General features: G+C 42.5%; 1 protein-coding gene across 5 annotated transcripts in view; it reads left to right on the top strand.

Moving 5' to 3' along the window:
• The first annotated feature begins 8,651 nt into the window (after positions 1-8,651).
• The window catches only part of EGLN1 (egl-9 family hypoxia inducible factor 1), a 57,706-nt gene continuing 42,187 nt past the window's right edge, over positions 8,652-24,170 (top strand). For all 5 annotated transcript variants that reach the window (XM_003735291.6, XM_035281150.3, XM_035281151.3 and 2 more), the window contains exon 1: positions 8,652-9,953. In XM_003735291.6, the coding sequence (XP_003735339.3) occupies positions 9,063-9,953 (891 nt within the window). In that variant the 5' untranslated portion in view covers positions 8,652-9,062. The remainder of the gene's footprint in view (positions 9,954-24,170) is intronic.

Below are 24,170 nucleotides of genomic sequence, written 5' to 3' on the forward strand. Positions count from 1 at the left end.
TACAGTTCAGGGTGGTTTTTGCAAGCCGGGGGGTTGTCACAGGGTCCAGTGTCACAAGGTTGGCTTATCAGTTGAGGCAGGAACAGTGGCAGAATGTTGCAAGGTTGATTAATCAGGCATCTCAGGAGTTAGCTATTCTTCTTTTGTGGTTTTCCTGTTATCTTAGACTTTCCCGCTCTGAGAGCCATCTGGAGGTGTACATGCAGGTCACAGGGGTCACCACGGCTTGATGGCTTGATATGGTGTAGTCCATGATGCAGTCAGTGCAAAGGACCTTGCAAGATCCACAGGAGCAGAGCTGCCTAAGGACTTGGGAGCCAACCCCTTGCATCAGTGTGCCCTGGATGTAAGACATGGAGTCAAAGGAGATTATTTTGGAGTTTTAAGATTTAATGAGTGCCCTGCTGGGTTTTGGACTTGCGTGGTGCCTGTGGAGCCCCTTTCTTTTGGCCAGTTTCTATCATTTGGAACAGGAATATTTACCCAATACGTGTACCCACATTGTGTCTTGGCAGTAACTACTTGCTTTTGATTTTACAGGCTCAGAGGCAGAAGGGACTTGCTTTGTCTCAGACTTTGGACTTGGACTTTTGAGTTAATGCTGGAATGAGTTAAGACTTTGGGGGACTGTTGGGAAGCCATTATGAGTTTTGAAATGTGAAAAGGACGTGAGACTTGGAAGAAGCCAGGAGTGGAATGATATGGTTTGCCCCTTTGTGCCCCCGGCAAATCTCATCTTGAATTGTAATCCTCATGTGTTGAGGGAGGCACCTGGTGGGAGGTGACTGAACTATGGGTACAGTTTCCCCATGCTGTTCTTGTGATAGTGATGAGTTCTCACAAAATCTGATGGTTTACAAGTGTTTGGCAATTCCTCCCACTGTCATGTAAGATGTGCCTTGCTTCCCCTCATCTTCCACCATGATTGTAAGTTTCCTGAGGCCTCCCTAACCATATGAAACTTTTGAGTCAATTAAACCTCTTTTGTTTATAAGTTGCCCAGTCTCAGGTAGTTTATTTCTTTTCCTTTTCTTTCTTTCTTTTTGAGATAGAGTCTCACTCTGTTGCCCAGGCTGGAGTGCAATGGCATGATCTTGGCTCACTGCAACCTCCACCTCCCAGGTTCAAGCAATTCTTCTGCCTCAGCCTCCCAAGTAGCTGGGATAACAGGCACCCACCACCATGCCCAGCTAATTTTTGTATTTTTAGTATAGAGATAGGGTTTCACCATGTTGGCCAGGATGGTCTCCAACTCCTGACCTCAGGTGACCTGCCCTCCTCAGCCTCCCAAAGTGGGTAGTTTCTTTATAGCAGTGTGAAAATGGACACAGAGAAAATTAGATGACTCTAAAACACCGTATTTTGACCATCCATTCTTAATAGGATATTTATGTAGACAAAAAAAGTGATAAAATATTAAACTACATTCAGTAATTAAACTACATTCAGTAATTAATCTTAGTAATTATGTAAAAGCCATTAGGAAACAAAATTTTTAGTACAAGTTGAGCATCTGTAATCTGGAAATTCAAAACATGAAATGCTCCAAAATCTGGAACTTTTTTTTCTTTGAGATGGAGTTTTACTCTTGTCGTCCAGGCTGGAGTGTATGGTACGATCTCAGCTCACCGCAACCTCCGCCTCCTGGGTCCAAGCGATCCTCCTGCCTCAGCCTCCTGATTAGCTAGGATTACAGGTGCATGTGACCATGCCCAGCTAATTTTTGTATTTTTAGAGGAGACAGGGTTTCACCATGTTGGTCAGGCTGGTCTTGAACTCCTGACCTCAGGTGATCTGCCTGCCTCGGCCTCCCAAAGTGCTGGGATTACAGGTGTGAGCCACCACACCTGGCCAAAAATCTGGCCTTTTTTAGGCCAATGTGACACCTCAAGTAGCATATTCTACATCTAACCTCATATGATGTGTTGTAGTCAAAACACAGGCAAAACAGTTTCATGTGCAAAATTATTGAAAATATTGTATAAAATTACCTTCAGGTTTTGTGTATAAGGTATATGTTAAGCATGCTCTAATGAAGAGACCATGTAAATAGGCTTTGTGTAAGCAACAAGTCTGTTTATTCACTCGGGTGCAAGCAGGCTGAGTCCAAAGAGATAATCAGCAGAGGGTGGTGGGATAGCAACCGGTTTTATAGGTTTGGGGTAGGCAGTGGAAAGTTACAGTTCAGGGTAGTTTTTGCAAGCCCAGGGGGTAGGGGTGGTGGTGTCACGGGGTCCAGTGTCACAAGGTTGGCTTATCAGTTGAGGCAGAAACGATGGCAGAATGTCGCAACCTTGCTTAATCAGGAACTGCAGGAGCTAGCTATCCTTCTTTTGCAGTTTTCCTGTTGCCTCAGACTTTCTGGCTCTGGGAAGTCATCTGAAGGTGTACATGCAGGTCACAGGGGTCACCATGGCTTAACTATGTTGTAGTCCATGGTGTAGTCAGTTCAAAGGACTTTACATTGTATATAAAACATAAATGAATTTTGTGTTTAGATTTGGGTCACATTCCCAAGATATCACTTTATGTATGTACAAATATTCCAAAATCTGAAAATATCTGAAACATATCTGGTCCAAAGCATTTTGGATAAAGGCTGCTCAACCTAAGAAACAGAATCAACAAATATAAAATCGAAGAAATTAAAACCCTGTAATCTTACATTTGAATTGGAAATATCCGTATGAATTCAAGATTTTTTCTCTTGAAAAATTGTCGATTTCCCAGCTCTATTAGAAGGATTCAGAAGTAATGACAACCTAGTGGCAATGAGTACACTTGATTATGGTTTCTGCCATTTCCTACTTAAAGGAACCAAGCTCTTTGGAGGAATGACTGATTCCATGTCAAGGGCAGGAAATGTACAAGATAAGTTTGGGCCATTTTGTGCCAGCAAGCAAGAAAACTATCAAAGATTAATGTGACCACGTCCACAATACATAGGAACCAATTCTATTTCTCACTGGCCAAAGGTGGGACAATTTGAGCATCAAAAAGAATAATTAATGCACTTCAAATATATAAAAATACATATATTCATGATAATTTTTTTGAGAGACTCATTAGAAGTTGCCAGGGCACTAACTCATTATTTTGAAAATTGATAAATAAAAAGAAACAGATGTGGACCCTATCTTTCATCTACAAACTGTATTTCAGGATAACCACAGAGTTAATGAAAAAAGTTATGGTAGAATTCCAGCTAATAAATTGAGGAGGAATGTTAGAATTAGAAATTCATTATTTTGCACTGGGTGAGGTGGCTCATGCCTGTAATCCCAGCACTTTGGGAGGTTGAGGCAGGTGGATCACCTGAGGTCGGGAGTTCGAGACCAGCTTGACCAACATGGAGAAACCCCATCTCCACTAAAAATACAATATTAGCCAGGCAAGGTGGAGCATGCCTGTAATCCCAGCTACTTGGGAGGCTGAGGCAGGAGAATCGCTTGAACCCAGGAGGCGGAGGTTGTGGTGAGCTGAGATCATGCCACTGCACTCCAGCCTGGGCACCAAGAGCAAAACTCTTTCTCAAAAAAAAAAAAAAAAAAAAAAAAAAAAAAAAAAAAAAAAAAAAGAAAGAAAGAAATTCATTATTTTGCAACCGCTAATGAAATACTGGATTGAGTCACAATTAATGGATGCTAAAATAATCAGGTGATGGTGGATGAAAAACATAATGTAGGAATTGGGCTGACACCACCTGAACCCATGAGCAATATTTAATCATAAAACAAAACTATCAGACATATGTACCTCATGATGTGATGTAACAGGAAATATACAGCAACTACCATGAATTATGCTCACCTAAAATTTAGAACCTCAATCTAATAAAAATCCTAGATCTGCTGGGTGTGGTGGCCCATGCCTATAATCCCAGCACTTTGGGAGGCTGAGGCTGCTGGATCATGAGGTCAGGAGTTCGAGACCATCCTGGCTAACACGGTAAAACCCAGTCTCTACTAAAAATACAAAAAATTAGCCAGGTGGTGGGTGCCTGTAGTCCAAGCTACTTGGGAGCCTGAGGCAGGAGAATCCCTTAAACCTGGGAGGTGGAGGTTGCAGTGAGCCAAGATTGCGCCACTGTACTCTATCCTGGGCGACAGAGTGAGACTCCATCTCAAAAACAGAAAATAAATAAATAAAAAATAAAATTCTAGATTTGACTACCTATTTGCTGAAATAAGAGTAGTTTCACAAGGAAGTAATCAGCTAATTCTAGAATGTGGGACATTCGGTAGTACAAATGGCCTAGTTTCTACAGTAAATCTATGATATGAAGGGTGAGACGCTGGTAAAATTGAGTAGAAGGGCCTTAAGAAACATGACAATTTGTGATGATATTAGGTGAGGCGGCGGAGGTAGAGGAAACAACTAAGTTCAATGTATGAACCTTGTTTAGATCTTGAATTGGATAAAGCAACTGTAAACAGAATATTTGAGATAATAAAAAAAACTAACATTTGTGGATGATGTATAGTGTTGCGATTTTTCTTAATTTTGTGTAATAATGGCATGGTGGATATGATTTTTGAAAGTTCTTATCAGATGTGCGTATTGAAGTTGGGATATGCTTTATAATACTTTAGCAAAAAAGTGGGGGACATAGTACGGAGAGGGTAAGGAAGAATTGTCTATCAACATATGTTGATAATTGTTGAAGCTAATAACTGATGAACTTATTAGGGCTGAGGTTGATTACGCTATTATCTCTATTTTTGTGTATGTTGAAATTTTCCTACAAGAAAATGTTACAGGGAAAAAATTATTTAGCTTTCTTCAACCTGGGTTGGTGTAGTTACTGATTGTGACTATCCTAAAAGTTGGTTCAACATTAGGGTAATGTTTGTTAGAAAAAAAAAATTAGATCAACACATTATATAGTATCCCAGGTTTTAATAAAAAAATTTGCTATAATGAGAGATGATTATAAATATTTGTTGTATTTCTGAGATGATCAATTTTAACAGGATTGGTGGTAATTTTTAAGTCGTAAACTGATAAAGTTTGATGATTGATAAATCTCCCCAAATATATACAAAATCTATTTAATTGTTTCATTTTCATAAGGGAATAACCTTGGTGGAAAGTACAGCTGTCTCCATGTACTCGGAGAAGCACATTGCTCACGTGTGCATCTGGCAGAACCCCCAGTACAGAGATGAGCAGGTGCTGTTTTCCAATGACACCTAATTGTGTGTGTCCTAATACCATAGTTAGAAAATGGCTCACATTTTTGAGTTGCTTTTCCCAGAACTCAAAGATCGTTTTCCTGTTTATCTTGGTGGAATGCCTATGCTATACTTGTGATTTTACTTTTCTCTGTAACCTAGATTGTCACAGATGGAAGAAACAGGAGGTCATTAGTTAACAATCAGATGTTTGATTTCTTGAGCAGAAAAGATACTCTGTTGTGTTTTTAAAAACATTAAGGAGAAATAGGGCTACTCCTTGGAAGGTAGATTCTGGTCACTGGGCTTTCCTCAAAAGTCAACACAGTCGTTTCTAAATCCATTTCCTCCTTCAACTCTGTTCTTGTAGCTAACCTCAGCTTTGGCTCTTAGGTCAGCTTTGCCTCTTTTAGTTCTTGTCAGTTCACAGTGGCTTAAGTAAATACTGCCAGAAGAGCAAAGGGAAGCCAAATAGGTGGTCAATTAGCTTTGTCTAAGTTGGTTTGATATGGAGATGAAAGCACTCTTACTTTAATTCATTCTTCAGTTTCTGTAACAGTTGCTCTTGGTTAGATTGGGGGCAGGAAAAACATTTGTAATAATTTCTAGCTTTGAGAGACACAAGGCTTTGCTCGCCCCAGAGTATTAGTTAACCCACCTAGTGCTCCTAAACATATAATCTTAACGACTGGAAGGGACATTCATTGTCTCACTCTCTATTTGTTTCACCTTCTGTAAAATTGGCATAATAATAGTATCTACTTCATAGCATTACATGATGATTACATTATTTAATACTTGTAAAATGCTTAGAACACAGATTGGGCACACAATATTAAGCATCGCGTATGTTTATAAAATAAATTCCTCTGTGCTGCCTTCTGGTAACATTTAAATAAGTAAATAAATAAATTAAATATATTCTTCCATGACATTCTGAAGTCTGTCTATAAGAGCTGAGTAAGTGGCCACTGGTACAATGCTACCGGAGTTCCAGAATCTGGTTGGCGACAAGATTGTTCACCAGCAAATGGTGTGGTGAAACCTCACTAATTTGGAATTCGTTCAGATTATTAAGCCTGAATAGGTGGAAATCCTGAAATCAAGGATCTTTGGAACTATTTGAAATCAGTATTTTATATTTGTCCATTCTATTTTTAAAATATTGCAAGTGTTATACTTGATGGGTTAAGTATATTTAGGATATACATGTTTAATTTGTGATTTTGTATACTTAATTGGAACAAGAAAGCTTATAAAGGTTTTGATATAGACATCTATTCTTTTAAGTAAAATTCAGTTAAAATACATGAGAAGAGCATATAGAGATGTAAATAATTTTTGGACACACCATAGATTGAAATAGTGAATTTTAAAGAAATTGTTGTAAGAATCAAGTTTCATGGAATGAGTGTTCCTAGTAAAGTTCTTGCTCTTGTGAATAATTAATAATCACTTATAATTACTGTAGTAAAAGAAGGCCCAAGAGGTATTAGACTCTACTTTTATCTGTTATACTTTACATAATTTTTGTGTATGAAAAATGTTTTAAAAGTTTTTCGTAAGCCATGAGATAGCTGCTTTACATTTTAAGAATTTCTGAATTAATTTGCTTAGATTTTATTAGTGCAAACAGCAGAGCTAGATTCTTTCTAGATTCTAACATGAAATGTGTTTCTAAACTGCTGAATCAAAACATAGGTTCAACTCTCTGAGTTGAACACACACATAGCAAAGCAGTTTCACAGATAGCTTGCTTCTGGGTTTTAAAGCCAATTCCTTTTTCTGTGTTACCATTCCATCCTATTCATCCCTCTTTTAGGAAACTCCGAACTCTGGATTGTCCTTCTTTACATATCTGCCTCCTGCATTGGACTATGTGTCTCTGAGTGTAGTATGACTAATTCATTTGTTTGTCAAGGATAGTGTAGCACATGGTACACTCCCAATTCATCTGTTGAACAGCCTAATCAGTAATGTCTGCAACAATGACATTTTACTGTATTTAATAAAGCTCTGGGAAAGTAGGATACACATAAGACAGATCCAGGTCTTAATTCTTTACAGAAATGTGGATTTTTAGTTCGGTTTGGAATTTGAAGATGTGAGTATATTTACCTCAGTTTCCCAAATGACAAGCTGATTGAATTATTATCCTCTTCCACCTGACTGGATCCCCAGAATGCCATTTACGTATGTAGCAGACTTTTATAACAGTTTTAAATTATGTATATTTGATGAAGAGGTTTTATATTTTTGGATTCAAGCTTTATTTTTTTTAAATTCTACAATGTGGTTTATAGTAATTCCATACATCCTGCTTTTGAAATACATATTGCAGCTTCTTTAAGCTTGGAAGGCTATATCTCAAGGACTGAAGTTACAGTATATTCAAGTGATACACAAGCCTAGCACCGAATTTTCCACAGTAAGTGTTCGATAAAGACTGTTAAACTCTAAGTCACAGGCCTTTTTATTCTTAAGACAAATAACAGCAGAAACATCCTTGGCTTATTTATGGAAAGGTTTTTATGCTCTATAAAACAAAGAATTGTATCCATCAGCGTAGCACAGATTCTATTAAAAATAAATGTGAGAGTCGTTAATGTAGTAGTACTGCTCACTTACTACCAAAATTAACTTTTCAGGGATAATTCCATCAGTTTAAATTGGATATTGGAATAAGCACTCATTTGACTTGGTAGCCCAATCATGGGGGTTCGAACTCGGCGGGATTTCAAAGGTTTTAAAAATGTTTTTGATTTTAACCCTCAAATTTCATAACCTTTAAATTAGGTTGAAACGGGGCACAAGAGATTGGATTAACATCACAGTAATACTTATTTTTGTTCTTAACCATTTCACGGCTTCTTGAAATAGAGGCTGGATGGAGCAATGGAAAAAACAGCCTTGGAATCTGAGCGCCTGATTGCTGGATTCAGTCCCAGTCAGTTCTGCGTGACCTTGGGCAAGTTACTTTACTTCTCTGAATTTCCGTTTCCTCCTCTACAAAATGAGGATCACAGTAGCCACCTTGTAACCCTAACCCGAGCGCGCCTCGCACAACTCGCGCCCGCCTGCAGGAAGAGCAGCCATGATTACGCCGCCGCCGCCGCCGCTCCGCCACCCGCTCGCGGCCGGCGCCCTCCCCTAGCAGGTGTAGGCGCTGCCCGCGCGGCCCCACGCCTTTCCGCCGCTCGCGGGCCGGCCCCTCTGCGTCCCCGCGCAGGCCGCTGCGGGCTGAGGCAGCTCACCGGCCTCTGCGTCCCGGCCCCGCCCCGGGTGGACGGAGGGCGGGCGACCCGGCTCTGAGGCCGAGGTCCGGCCCCGCCAAGTGCGGAGGAGCGCAGGCGGCCCAGGCGCCGCGCCAGCGCCCAAGTGTGAGCGCGGCCCCCGCCCCTCGGCCCTCCCCCCGGCCCTCCCTCCGCCCCCTCCGCCCTCGCGCGCCGCCCGCCCGGGTCGCCGCGGGGCCGTGGTGTACGTGCAGAGCGCGCAGAGCGAGTGGCGCCCGCATGCCCTGCGCTCCTCCACAGCCTGGGCCGGGCCGCCCGGGACGCTGAGGCGGCGACGGCGGCCGAGGGGGCCGGTCTTACGCTCCCCAGGCCCGCGCGCCCGAGCCCAGGTTGCCGTTCGCCGCACAGGCCACGTTTTCTCAGCCCACGGCGGCGATGAGGCGCTAAGGCGGCCACCGGCTCTGCGCCGGAGCCTAGGACTCGGAAGCGGCCGGGCCGAGGGCGCGGGGTGCCGGCCTCCCTGAGGCGAGGGTAGCGGGTGCATGGCGCAGTAACGGCCCCGATTTCTCTCCCCGCTCCCCAGCCTCGGGCGAGGCCGTCCGGCCGCCACCCCTCCTGCTCGGGCGCAGCCGCCGCCGTTGCCGCCGCCGCCGCCATGGCCAATGACAGCGGCGGACCCGGCGGGCCGAGCCCGAGCGAGCGAGACCGGCAGTACTGCGAGCTATGCGGGAAGATGGAGAACCTGCTGCGCTGCAGCCGCTGCCGCAGCTCCTTCTACTGCTGCAAGGAGCACCAGCGTCAGGACTGGAAGAAGCACAAGCTCGTGTGCCAGGGCAGCGAGGGCGCCCTCGGCCACGGAGTGGGCCCGCACCAGCACTCCGGCCCCGCGCCGCCGGCTGCAGCGCCGCCGCCCAGGTCCGGGGCCCGGGAGGCCAGGAAGGCAGCGGCGCGCCGGGACAGCGCCTCCGGGGACGCGGCCAAGGCAAAGGCAAAGGCCAAGCCCGCGGCCGACCCCGCGGCGGCCGCGTCCCCGTCTCGCGCGGCCCCCGGCGGCCAGGCCTCGGCGGTGGCAGCGGAGGCCGAGCCCGGGAAGGAGGAGCAGCCGGCCCGCTCGTCGCTGTTCCAGGAGAAGGCGAACCTGTACCCCCCGAGCAACACGCCCGGGGATGCGCTGAGCCACAGCGGCGGCCTGCGGCCCAACGGGCAGACGAAGCCCCTGCCGGCGCTGAAACTGGCGCTCGAGTACATCGTGCCCTGCATGAACAAGCACGGCATCTGTGTGGTGGACGACTTCCTCGGCAAGGAGACCGGACAGCAGATCGGCGACGAGGTGCGCGCCCTGCACGACACCGGGAAGTTCACGGACGGGCAGCTAGTCAGCCAGAAGAGTGATTCGTCCAAGGACATCCGAGGCGATAAGATCACCTGGATCGAGGGCAAGGAGCCCGGCTGCGAAACCATTGGGCTGCTCATGAGCAGCATGGACGACCTGATCCGCCACTGTAACGGGAAGCTGGGCAGCTACAAAATCAATGGCCGGACGAAAGTAAGTGTGGGCTGCGGGTTTGCGCTGGACATGCCCTTCTCGGCGGGCAGCCCCTCTCGTGACGGTAACTGCCTAGGCTGAGGAGCAGCCTTCCTCTGTATAGAAAGGACTTTGTGTATAGCACCCCGTAAGGAAGACGGACAGAATTCGGGGTAACTGTTTGATCTGGTTAGCCGCTTTGTGTCCGCTGTTTTCCACTTACTGCCAGTCCACAGACTTCTCCGGCTAATTGCATAGTTTTCTGGCTAAACGTAGGCGCTTTAACTTTGCTACTTTCTTCTTTTCTTCCATTCCACTGTTAGTCACAATTCATTCCTTAGTGGCGTTTTAGCCACCCAGTGAGGGGGTGTTAGAGTACCACCCAAAGCAAGTCCTGATGCTGCATCTGTCTTGTGTTTGCATAAGCACTTAAATTTCCTGTGCTGTCTGAATCACTCGTCACATTTTGATTGAGAGTCAAACGCTGTGTTCAGTTAAGAATTTGCCGGCTGACCACAAAAAGGTAAATTTAAGCGTTTAGTCGAAAGACTCTCCATATTCAGGAAGAGCGTGGCTACTCCCCTCCCCCTCTTATAGCTCCTACCCTCTCCCTGTTCCTACTGTTTTGAAACCCATTACAAAAAGGGAAAAGAAGTATTTCCGTTTTCGGATCTCTCTGTGTAGGTAGGCTACATTTTTAGCATTGGTTTCCTTTATTTGCTTTGTTAATGTTATCCTTCTGTTGAAAAAGAACTGTTTTGTAGCTTCCTGGAAAAAACAACACGAAATTGGAGCAGGAGGACTTGTTTTATCCTCCCAATTTGGTGAGATCTTTTTGTTTTCTCTTTACTGTTGCGTTTTTTTCTCCACAGATTTCTTCACTTCCTACCTAGTCTATTTTCTCTTTTTCTCCCTCACGGTGCACTCTTTCTTCCTTAATACTCTCTTGCAGGTCTTATTCATTTTGCTTCTCAGATCTTGATCTTTTCTTTATATCCAGCTACTCCCAGGCCTCCCTCCTCCACCATCAGTCTCTGTCTGATTTTGTGAGTTTTGAGAGATGGACTTGGGAGAGCATCACACTTACATGTTTGTACACACATGCTGACTCTTCCCAGTGGTTTTTTTGGAGTGTGTGTGAGACCATCTGTTTTGACAGTCATTACATGTGATTCTCAGGCTGCTCGGAAGGCTGAACATAGGCAATGAGAAAAATTATAAACATGAAAATTTTGTGGGGAAAAATACAATGTGGAGTCTCATTTACGTATTGCCACTTCATTGCTGGGTGAAGGCACACATCTTAATTTCATGTAGTCTTACGAACAGTTGAATCATATTAAACTGGAAGGAAAAGGGGGATCTGATGAAATCTCAGCCTTGGTCTTTTACTAGCTTTTCATTGATACTTTTAAAAATGAACGTTGTCATGGAACACATCTGAACATAAGTCCTGAGCTCAGAGCAGGAAAGAAATTAGTTTGAGGGAACAGGGCTGTGAAGACTGACCAAAGTATATAGTTGGGACATAAGTTTAAATTGGATTCTTGAAGATGATGTCCCAAATCTTTCTTGATCTGCTTTCCTTAGTTAATTTAGCTTTCCAAGTCCTTTCACCTGTCATTCTTAGATAAGGGACAGCAGACAGCCTGGCTCTGAGAGCAGTTGCTTCTGGTAGGGATGCTATTAGAAAATAGCTACTGCCTTCCTCAAGAGTTCTAGTATTTGGGGTTTTAAGTCACCTAACTGTACCTAGTAACAGGTAATAAGGGACTGGATGAAGAAGGGATGGCCTTTAAACTCTTTGGATTTGATCTTATGCTTATATTAATTTTAGAGACACAACTTCAGGATCTATAAATGATATTCAGGAATTCCTTTAATTGTACTTCTTGGCTGAAAGAGGTTTTGGTAATTGTGTTTGAACATGTAAGTATTCCTGAAAAAACAAGGTTGTTTGCTTGGTGGAAATGAGAAGGCAATCAAAATACCACCCACTGTATATTGAGCAACCGCAGTGTGTTAGGCATCAGATTAGGGTCAATGCAGGTACAATCAGAGTAATTTTTTTTTTTTTTTTTTGAAGCAGGGGCTTCCTTTGTTGCCCAGGCTGGAGTACAAGGCTATAAGCATGGCCCACTGCAGCTTCCACTTCCTGGGCTCCAGCGATCCTACCACCTCAGCTTCGAAGTAGCTGGGACTGTAGGCACAGCTTGACTGTGCTGTGCTAGACCAAATGAAAAACATTTTTTTTGTAGGGTCAGGGTCTTGCTGATCATTTGATCTTGAACTCCTGGGCTCAGGTGATCCTCCTGCCTGGACCTCCCAAAGTGCTGTAGTTACAGACTTGAGCCACCTCTTGTGGCCACAATAATCTTTATGCAGTGGGTAGTGTTATTCGTAATTTACATTTGAGTGATTTTCAGCTCAGACTTGGCAGAGGTCTACCACTTATAGTAACCTAGCAGGTGTTCAGGCTTAAGTCATTCAGCTATCGAACTTAAGCTTTTTTTTTTTTTTTTTAACTACACTAGTTATAGGTAGAACATTAAATGAGATGTAGCTTACACACTGTTGGAACTGCAATTTGATATATATTTTTTGTTGAAAGGGGGTGAATAGTACTAGCTTTATATGTGAATAATCATACTCTATGGTTGGGCTCTAAAACTTTTTATTAGGTGACTGTGCAATGTTTATTTCAGATAGTGGCTGAAAAATCCACTTTTGTATATATCCACTTGAATTATGCACCTGTTGGTATAAGTGTTAAGAGATGTCAGAATATGGTTTTTGTATGTGATTGCAGAGGGAGACTTCAGTTTAGAATTTTATTATTCTTCGTAACATGATAGTGATTTTAAAAGTTCTGTGCAGCAGATGTGTAGTATTTTTCTCATGTCAGCTTTCAAAGCAGTAGGTAGGTGGTTGTATCTCTTTTTATAGATTAGAAAAGTGGGACTCAGGAAAGTTAGTTCACACGTTGGAAATTCTGCAGCATATTAGGCCTTAAATTCAGATTTTCTGACTAAGAATCTGATGTTCTTTTTTATTTACATCTATATTGCATGTTCTTTATGTCAGGGCCTGGAAATCAGATGATACATGATTGGCTGTGGCCCATTCAGTGTAGGCTTTGTTTTCCCCTGAATTTCTACTTCAGACATCCTTATCTGGCCACTGTTTATGCAACTACTTTAAAAAAAGGAACCACAGGGGAAAAATGAAGTAATACAGGAGAAAAACAAATGTAATTGTAGTCACTGATGTAACCAAGCTCCTGTTTCCACTTTCTCTGGTCTTTTTGGGATTTTCCCCTTTTTGCCCTTACCCTGCCCTTTGATCCTGTGTCTTGCTCATGCTTGTTTTCATTAAGAAGACTCAGTGATACCCAGTAGAAAGAAACCATGGTCTGCTGGTTTGTGATGAGCAGTGTGCCTTGACTTGGGGGGTATAGGATGAAGAGAAATTCAGAGGACTGAGGATCATGGGAAAGTGTTGAACTTTTCCGTTGGAGTATCCTAGGTACTCTGAAGGAAAACATTTTCCCATTAAAATAGAAGTGCTAAAATTGTATACATAACATTTTTGGAATTTAAACCAAAACTTCATCTGTTCCATTAAAACATATGTAAAGAAAAGGAGTAATAAAATAGGTTGGGACCAATAAGCAGCAGATTATATTACTAAGATTTTTCACTGTTACTGTAGTTAATTAGTTAGCTCTGGCTGATTATGGCTTTTAGAGCAAAGAATAGGATGAGGAAAATGCTGCTGCTTTATTATCACTAACAAAGGTGTGGTGACAATCCTCTTAGATGTTAAAAACAAAACTGACCTAGGAAGAGAGCCCTCACCAGTACCAGACCATACAGGCATCCTGATCTCAGACTTTCAGCCTCTAGAACTGTGAGAAAATGAACTTATGTTATTTAAACCTAAATAAATAAACCTTAATCTATTTCTGCCATTCTCTTTATATGCTTGGGATCCAGGATACACAAATGGAAGTTACTTGTTTAGTGATTTTTATAGCTATGTCAGAATTTAAGTACAAAGTAAGTTATTCTGTATGCAGAAAGACTGAAAATACTACAACTGCAGTAATTCTGCCAGCTATAAGGGACATGTGGACTGAGAGGGTAGTCTTAATAGGTTGTGATCAACTATGTGCGAAAACATTTTGTATAGTGAGTTGATGTGTAGTTTACATGTAAACTAACTCCTTTAGTTGTAAAGCAATTATATTTTACATTTAAAGATTTTTTTCAGGCTGGGCTCAGTGGCTCACACCTATAAATCCCATCATTTTGAGGGGCTGAGGCAGGAGGATTGCTTGAGCCCAGGAGTTCAAGACCAGTGTGGGCAAATGGTGAGACCTTGTTTCTAAAAAAAAAAAAAAAATTTGGCGTGTATGCCCATGGTCCCAGGTACACGGAAGGCTGGATGAAGTGGCTGGATTGCCTGAGCCCAGGTGATAGAATGAAACCCTGTCTCAAAAAAAAAAATTTTTTTATGGCATGTTTGCAACTCTTATCTACTATCTAATAATCCACAAAAATACCCACAATGCCTTAATTATGTGGAGAAGGAGAAGATAAGAGAGATCATCTTAACTTTGAAAGATAATGTATTCTGGGCTGCATGTGGTAACTCACTTCTATAATTCCCAACACTCTGGGAGGCTAAGGTGGGAAGATCGCTTGAGTCCAGAAATCCGAGACCTCATCATTGTTTAAAAAAACATTATTAAGAAAGAAAGTGGATTTGGTTCTGCCATTAAATCTGGGTTGGATCCTGAGTTTGCTATGGTTTCTGTCCTTATCCAGCTTCTTAATCTCTGAGTCCTTAGTTCCTCTGTTTATAAAATGGTGTGAAGTGATACCTGTCTTTTTAGCTTCTCGGGATTGTTGTGAGGTAAGCATATGATGTTTCATGTAAAGTACTTTTTAGATGGTAAAGTGCTTTGCAGAACTGTTCTTAACTATTACTCCTTCCATTTTAGAAATTTCTTGTCTTTCTGATTCTTTCTTTCAAGAGCTCTGTGCTTTCCCTGTCTCATCCCACTCCCATAAACTGGAGAAAAAAGGGCTTAGAATGATCATCCTTTTTTTTTTTTTTTTTTTTTAACCTAACCACTTTTCCTGCATTCACACCTATTTTTTTTTTTTTTTAAAGAGAAGAAATAACATTTTTTTAAGGGAAAAAATAAGTCCCAGAGAGGTGAAGTAACTTGTTCTAAGTCATAGAGCTGCTGACAAAATCAACAGACATTTGATTCAGTTCATTCATATCTGTAACTTTATGCTGTATTTCATGTAACAATGACATATTTCTACTTAGCTAATTTTGGTATATTTTATGCCTTTTTTTCTTTTTTTTGACAGGTTCTCACTTGCACCAGGCTGGAGTGCAGAGGTGCAGTCATGGCTCACTGCAGCCTCAAGCCCCTGGGCTCAAGTAGTCCTGCTTCAGCTGGGACTGCAGGCATGTGCCACCACACCAGTATAATTTCTTAAATTTTTTGCTTTAGAACTATTGGCCTCAAATAATCCTCCTGCCATGGTCTCCCAAAGTTCTGGCTCACGCCTATAATCCTAGCACTTTGGGAAGACAAGGTGGGAAGATTGCTTGAGCTCAGGAGTTCCAGACCAGGGAGCAACATGGTGAAACCCATCTCTAAAAAAAATTCAAAAATTAACCAGGTATGGTTAACCAGGTATGGTAGCACATGGCTATAGTTGCAGCTTCTTGAGGGACTGAGGAGGGAGAATCACTTGACCCTAGTAGGTGGAGGTTGCAGTGAGCTCTGATTACACCACTGCACTTCATCCAGCCTGGGTAACAGCAAGAAACTGTCTCAAAATCAAACAAACAAACAAAGCAAAGTGCTGGGATTACAGGTATGAACTATCGCACTGAGCCTCTGCCATCTTTGAGAATATGCTTGAACATTCAAGACTTTCTTCTCTGTTTTGCTTCTGTCATTCTACACATTGGCTTATCTGACATTCTAGTTTAAGTTTTTCTCCTTTACATAATACCTATTTAACTTCCTTCGATATTCTTTATCCATCTGTCTTTCCTCTGATATTTAAAGCCATTTGCCCTGAAGTAGGCCTTCCCTCTCTTGTTTCTTTAGTAGGGGCTGTCTTCCCACTCTGTTTCTGATTTACAGTTTACTCTGTTTTCCTTTCCCTTTTTTTCCTCATCAGGCTTGAAATCTATCTTTGTTCTTCTTCCATGTTTTCTGAAGCCTGCGCCTTTATGGTATCAGCTTAGTTGTTTAATTTTTCACTTTAGGCCTTTAAAGCGACACCAACGATTTCAGTCTCCCTTTCATTCTAGCACATTCTTGGACAGTTTCTGTTACTTAAGATTTTACTGTTGTGCTTACATTCTCCCTTCTTTTCCACTATGCCCTCGTTTCCACACTTGGAACACTGTCTGTGACTACATGATGGCATTCAGATAATTTACTAGTTTTATTTATGAAGAGCTTGGACAGTATCTGTAGCCTGTCTTTGCTTGTTGAGAGCACCATAAAGTTTTCATGAGTTTGGAATTCTTATTTTTCTTATTCAGTGTCCCAGGTCCTATTTCTTTACCAAAGCAAAATAGGAGTACTCCTTATCCATTGTTGTAGTCTCTGAGTCCTGTTTTGATACTATTTTCACTAATTTTTCATTCAACAAATGTTGAGTACCCTCCACATACAGGCACTGTTCTAGGAACTAGGGGCTCTTGAATAACAACAAAAAGCCTGCCTTCTCGTGTGCCTTAACTTCTACTTGGAGGAAGTGAGAGGTGGGGAGGGACAGTCAGTAAACAAAATGTATAAGTAATACATGCTATGTTAGGTGGTAAATACTAAGATGGAGAATAAGTAAAATAAGGTTAGAGTGACTAGGGAGTACTCTTTTGGATAAGATTGATAAAATAAGATGACATTTAAATAGAGACTTGAATAAAGTGAGGAAATGAGTTATGTGGATATGCGGAAGAGGAGCATTCCAAGGAAAGGTATTAAATAGCAAATACAGAGGCCCTAGCTTGAAATGTGCTTGATGTGCAAGCTGAGCACTTTGGGAGGTTGAGGTAGGCGGATCACTTGAGGTCAGGAGTTCGAAACCAGCCTGGCCAACATGTTGAAACCCTATCTCTACTAAAACAAAAATTAGCCAGGCATGGTGTCATGTGCCTGTAGTCCCAGCTACTCAGGAGGCTGAGGCAGGAGAATTGTTCGAAGCCAGGAGGTGGAGGTTACAGTGAGCCAAGATCATGCCACTACACTCCAACTTGGACAACAGAGTGAGACTCTATCTCAAAAAACAAAAAAGAAAATAGCAAGGAAACCACCGTGGTTATAGTGGAAGGAGTAAAGGATATATGACTGAAGTAGTGGGATAGGGAATAAAATCAGTTTGTGTAGGGTTTTACCTTATAAGCCATGGCAAGGATGCTGGGTTTTATTTTGGTGATATGGGATAATTTGTTTTAAAAGATCTCTGTGGCCGTTGTATAGCAGTAGATGTAGGGAAGAAGGGTGGAATCAGAAATACCAGTTAGGAAATGCTTATAGTATTCTGGGCATTGGATGATGGGGGCTTAAATTGGAGTAATAGCTATGGAAGTGGTAAGAATTTGTTGAATTCTGGATATATTTTGAAAGTAGAATCAATGAGATTTGCTGATCAATTAGATGTGGGGTATGAGAGAAAAGAACATTCATGAGTGACTTAAAGATTTTTGGTTGAGCGATTAGAAGGAAATTATCATTATTTTATCCTGCCCTCACTGTTCTGCTTTTCTTCTCTTGCCTCACTTTTTCAGTGTTGCTATTTATAATAGCTTGCTGACACTTATTTCCTAGCCGAGCAACAGGAAAAAAGTTACATGCTCTAAATTTTCACATTCCTTCAAATTGGCTGTGCTAGTTACTACTACTATTGACCTTCTAGCCCCATCTTTTCTTCTCTAGAGGCTCTATGGTTTCTTTGTGCATTATGCTCTTTTTTTTTTTTTTTTGAGACGGAGTTTCGCTCTTGTTACCCAGGCTGGAGTGCAATGGCGCAATCTCGGCTCACCGCAACCTCCGCCCCCTGGGTTCAGGCAATTCTCCTGCCTCAGCCTCCTGAGTAGCTGGGATTACAGGCACGCGCCACCATGCCCAGCTAATTTTTTGTAATTTTTAGTAGGGACGGGGTTTCACCATGTTGACCAGGATGGTCTCGATCTCTTGACCTCGTGATCCACCCGCCTCGGCCTCCCAAAGTGCTGGGATTACAGGCTTGAGCCACCGCGCCCGGCCGCATTATGCTCTTATTGGCTCTGCCACTGGAGCCGCCTACAGGAATTATTGCAGTAAACCTTGCAACACTTCTAGTGTTGTCTATAAGTATGTCTGTGCTTTCTTGCATGAACCACTCACTCAAGATGACTTGTAAATCCATGTGAAAAGAAATATACAAAGTTTGGCCTTTAGGGAAACATTAAAGAAAATTGAATGGTTCAACATAGGCAATCATAGATTTAGATTCAATGTCAAAATAAAGTCAGAAATAAAATATCTTCATTTAAACCTACTGTTGAAATTAAAACTGCTACAGAAAATTGGGAAGAGATGGAATGAACCTAAAATATCAAAAATTGTTCCATTGACTTACCAGTACATGACTATGATACCCATGACTATATGATAGCTTCCTAAAGTAGTAAGTAAAGAAGAGGATAGTTACTGATAACTTAGGGACTGTGTTTGTTGATCTGCGACAATATCAGTGATATATGAGCCCTTCATCCCTTTGATGTGGAGCCTGGCATTGGAATTGCAAATAAAAGTACCAAATATAAAATAATACTGGTACTATTAAAATTAGAATATACTATCCAGGACTTTTAAGCATAGGAAAGCCTTGCTTTTTATTCTGCAGTGAGAGAGGGTCACAAAAGTATGGGTAAACATTAGATTGTTGGGTATGAAATAATTTTAAAAAATTAAAATCAGAAACAAGAAATGTGAACTCTAGAACCCAGGAACCTGTAATATCATCTCAATTCAGACAACTTCAATTTAAGGCTGGTTTTTATGTACTGACCCCTTAATAGGAAATGTCAAACCTAGGTGGTAAATTGAAAAGGACTAATCATGAGTTTGGGGAATTAAAAGATTGACCATTGTGTATTTGTCTGTTTTCACACTGCTCTAAAGACGTGAGACTAGGTAATTTATTTAACAAAAGAAGTTTAATTGACTCACAGTTCCACATGGCTGGGAGACCTCAGGAAACCTACAATCATGGTGTAAGGGGAAGCAAGGCAAATCTTACATGGTAGCAGGAGATACATATATATATATATATATATATATATATATAGAGAGAGAGAGAGAGAGAGAGAGAGAGAGAGAGAGAAAGAAAAGGAGGAAGTGCCACACTTTTAAACCATCAGATCCTGTGAGAACTCACCATCACAAGGATAGCATTTGGTAAACTGTCTCCATGATCTAGTCACCTCCCACCATACCCCTCCCACGACATGGGATTACAATTCGAGATGAGATTTGGATGGGGACATAGAGCCAAACCATATTATTCTGCCCTGGCCCCTCCCAAATCTCATGTCTTTCTCACATTTCAAAACACAGTCATGCCTTCCCAATAGTCACCCAAAGTCTTCAGTCATTCCAGCATTAACTCAAACGTCCAAGTCCAAAGTCTCACCTGAGAGAAGGCAAGTCCCTTCTGACTATGATCCTGTAAAATCAAAAGCAAATTATTTACTTCCAAGATAATGATGGGTGTATAGGCATTAGGTAAATGCTTCCATTCCAAAAGGGACAAATTGGCCAAAACCAGGGAGTTATAAACCCCTTCCCCCATGCAGGTCTGAAATCCAGCAGGGCAGCCATTACATCTTAAAGTTCGAGAATCATCTTTGACTCCATGTCTCTGGGAACGCTGATGCAAGAGGCGGGCTTCCAAGGCCTTGGGCATCTTTGCTCTTGTGGCTGCAAAGGGTCCAGCTGGTTTCATGAACTGGCGTTGAGTGCCAGTTCATGCTTTTCCAAGTGTATGGTAAAAAACTATCAGTGGATCTACCATTCTGGGGTCTGTAGGACAGTGGCCCTCTTCTCACAGCTCCACTAGGCATGCCCCAGTGGGGACTCTGTGTGGGGGCTCCATCTCCACATTTCCCCTCTACACTGTCCTAATAGAGGTTCTCCATGAGGGCTCCACTCCTGCAACAGAGTTCTGTCTCAATATCCAGGCATTTTCATACATCCTCTCGAATCTAGGTAGAGGTTCTCAAACCTCAGTTTTTGCCTTCTGCACACCTGCAGGCCCAATACCATATGGTAGCCACCAAGGTTTGGGACTTGTACCCTCTAAAGCAACAGCCCGAGCTATACCTTGGCCCCTTTTAGCCATGGCTGTAGCTATAGTGGCTGTAACTCAGGGCACCAAGTCTTAAGGCTACACAGAGCAGCGGGACCCTGGGTCCGGCCCAGGAAACCATTTTTTCCTTTTAGGCCTCCAGGCCTGTGATGGGAGGGGCTTCTGAGAAGATGTCAGACATGCGCTGGAGACATTTTCCCCATTGTCTTGGCTATGAACATTTGACTCCTTCTTATACAAATTTCTGCAGCTGGACTGAAAATGGGTATTTCTTTTCTATTACATAGTCGGTGTATTAGTCCATTCTCACACTAGTAATAAAGACATACCCAAGACTAGGTAATTTATAAAGGAAAGAGGTTTAATTGATTTACAGTTCAGCATGGCTAGAGAGGTTTCAGGAAACTTAAAATCATGGTGGAAGGGGAAGCAAACATGTCTTTTTTTCACATGGTGGCAGAGAGAAGGATGAGTTCCCAGTGAAGGAGAAAGCCCCTTATAAAATCATCAGATCCCATGAGAACTCAATATCACAAGAACAGGATCGGGGAAACTACCCCCATGATTCAGTTATCTCTACCTGTTCCCTCCCGTGACACATGGGTTTATGGGAACTACAATTCTAAGTGAGATTTGAGTGAGGACACAGACCGAATCATTCTGCCCCTGCCCCCTCCCAAATCTTACGTCCTCGCAATTCAAAACATAATCACCCCTTCCAAGTCTTAATGCATTCCAGCATTAACCCAAAAGTTCGAGTCCAAGGTCTCATATGAGAAAGGCAAGTCTCTTCCACCTCTGAACCTGTAAAATCAAAAGCAAGTTAGTTACTTCTCAGATACGATGTTAGTACAGGCGTTGGCTAAATATACCCATTCCAAATGGAATAAATTGGCCAAAACAAAGGGGCTACAGGCTGTATGCAAGTCTGAAATCCAATAGGGCAGTCATTAAACCTTAAAGTTCCGAAATAATATCCTTTGACTCTGTGTCTCGCATGCAGGGCATGCTGATGGAAGAGGTAGGCTCCCAGGGCCTTGGGCAGCTTTGCCCATGTGGCTTTGCAGGGTACAGGCCCCCTCCTGGCTGCTTTCATGGGCTGGCATTGAGTGTCTGCGTTTCTCCAGGTGCACAGTACAAGCTGTCTGTGGATCTACCATTCTGTGGTCTGGAGGATGGTGGCTGTCTTCTCACAGCTCCACTAGGAAATGATTCTGTGGGCGCTCTGACCACATATTTCCCCTCCACACTGCCCTAGCAGAGGTTTTCCATGAGGGCTCTGCCCCTGCAGCAAAATTCTGCCGGGACACTCAGGCCTTTCCATACATCTTCTGAAATCTAGGTAGAGGTTCCCAAACCTCAATTCTTGCCTTCTGCACACCCACAGGCCCAACACCACATGGAAGCTGCCAAGGCTTGGGGCTTGCACCCTCTGAGCAAGAATCTGAGCTATATATTGTCTCCTTTTAGCCATGGCTGGAGCAACTGGGACCTGGGGCACCAAGCCTTGGCTCCACACAGCAGGGGGACCCTGGGCCTTCCCCAGAGAACCACTTTTCCCTAGGTCTGTGATGGAAGGGGCTGCCATGAAGGTCTCTTACATGCCCTGGAAACATTTTTCCAATTGTCTTGGTGATACAGATTTCTGTAGCAGGCTTGAGTTTCTCTTTAGAAAAGTGGTGTTTACTTTTCTGTTGTATCATTAGGCTGCAAGTTTTCCAAACTTTTATGCTCTCCTTCCTCTTTAATGCTTTGCCACTTAGAAATGTCTTCTGCCATATATTCTAAATCCTCTCTGTCAAGTTCAAAGTTCCACAAATCTCTGGGGCAGGGGCGAAATGCTGCCAGTCTCTTTGCATAGCAAGAGTGACCTTTACACCAGTTCCCAACAAGTTCCCCACCTCTATCTGAGACTACCTCAGCCTGAATTTCATTGTTCATGTCACTGTCAGCATTTTGGTCAAAGCCATTCAACAAGTCTCTAGGATGTTGCACACTTTCCCACATCTTCCTGTCTTAATGCACCTTCCAAGTCTCTAAGAAGTTCCAAACTTTCCTACATCTGTCTCTCTTCTTCTGAGCCCTCCAGACTCTTTCAACCTCTGCCAGTTACCTGGTTCCAAAGTTACTTACACATTTTTGGGTATCTTTATAGCAGCACCACACTCTCTGTGGTGTCAATTTACTGTATTAGTTTGTTCTCTTGCTGCTAATAAAGACATTCTTGAAAATGAATGATTTATGAAGGAAAGAGTTTAAATTGACTCAGGGTTCAGCATAGTTGGAGAGGCCTCAGGAAGCTTACAATCATGCCAGAGGGGTAGCAAACATGTCTTTTTTTACATGGCAACAGGGAGAAAAAGAATGAGTGCCCAGTGAAGCAGGGGAAGCCCCTTATAAAACCATCATGGGAAGTAATTTATGAGAACAGGATGAGGGAAACTACCCCCCTGATTCAATTATCTCCACCTGTTAACGTGGGGTTTATGAGAACTGCAATTCAAGATAAGATTTGGGTAGGGACACAGCCAAACCATATCAGGCTGCAAGTTTTTTAAACTTGTGTGCTCTGCTTTCCTTGTAAACATAAATTCCAATTTCAGACCATCTCTCTCTTTATGCATATGAGTGTACACTTTTAGGAAAAGCCAGGCCACCTCTCGAATATTTTGCTGCTTAGACATTTCTTCTGCCAGGTACCTTAAATCATCTCTCTCAAGTTCAAAGTTCCACAGATCTCTAGGATGGGGCAAATGCCACTCGTCCCTTTGCTAAAGTCTTGCAAGAGTGACCTTTGTTCCACTTCCCCATAAGTTCCATATCTCCATCTGAGACCACCTCAGCTCAGACTTCATTGTCCATATCTCTGTCAGCATTTTGGTGACAACTGTTACACAAGTCTCTAGGAAGTTCCAAACTTTGTCGCATCTTTCTGTCTTCTGAGCTCTCCAAATTGTTGCAACCTCTTGTTACACAGTTCCAAAGTCGCTTCCACGTTTTCAGGTATCTTTATAGCAATACTTCACTCCTGGTACCAATTTTCTCTAATAGTCTGTTTTCACCTGTGACTGAGTAATTTATAAAGGAAAGAGATTTCATTGGCTCATGGTTCCACATGGCATGTCTTAAGCGGCAGAAGGAAGTGGGGAGAATTGTCAAACACTTTTAACATCAGATCTCTTGAGAACTCACTATCATGAGAACAGCATGGGAGAAACTGTCCCTATGATCCGGTCACCTCCCACCAGGTCCCTCCCCTGACAGTGGGAATTATAATTCAAGATGAGATTTGGGTGAGGACACAAAGCCAAATCATATCAACCATCTCTCTGAATTTTTTTCTTATTACTGTTGATTCTTCCATCTATAAATGGTGACTAGGAGCTTGGCTTCTATAGTTTTGTTATGTAATTACCCTTGATTCTATCTCAAGGCATGTTTTACCTTGTGTGATGTCTTCTATTGAATTCTATTAGGACTACTCTGAAATAGATGGCTTGAAAACTGCTTTTTAGCTAAAAAATTTAGTGATTCCCCACTGCCCACCCCCCACTCCTTAGACCAGGCATTGTTACTGCTTCAATAGCTCTATTAACCACCCATCTTTAAAATGTTTGGCACCCATTTACTAGCCTGGGTCTTATCCTTACAGTTGTTTTTCCTCATATTTTTCAGTTTTCTTTTTTTCCTCAAGCTAATGATAGCTTTTTTCCTAAAGCTCAGTTCACTTTTTGTTCATGACTGTCAGAAGATGTGTATGCAGAAGGAACTTGAACATCTATATTTCTAGATTTTTCTTTTTAGTTTGTATTAGTCATCTATTGACTACATAACAGATTAC

Source organism: Callithrix jacchus, chromosome 19, assembly GCF_049354715.1.
Source record: "Callithrix jacchus isolate 240 chromosome 19, calJac240_pri, whole genome shotgun sequence".
Lineage (NCBI taxonomy): Eukaryota > Metazoa > Chordata > Mammalia > Primates > Cebidae > Callithrix > Callithrix jacchus.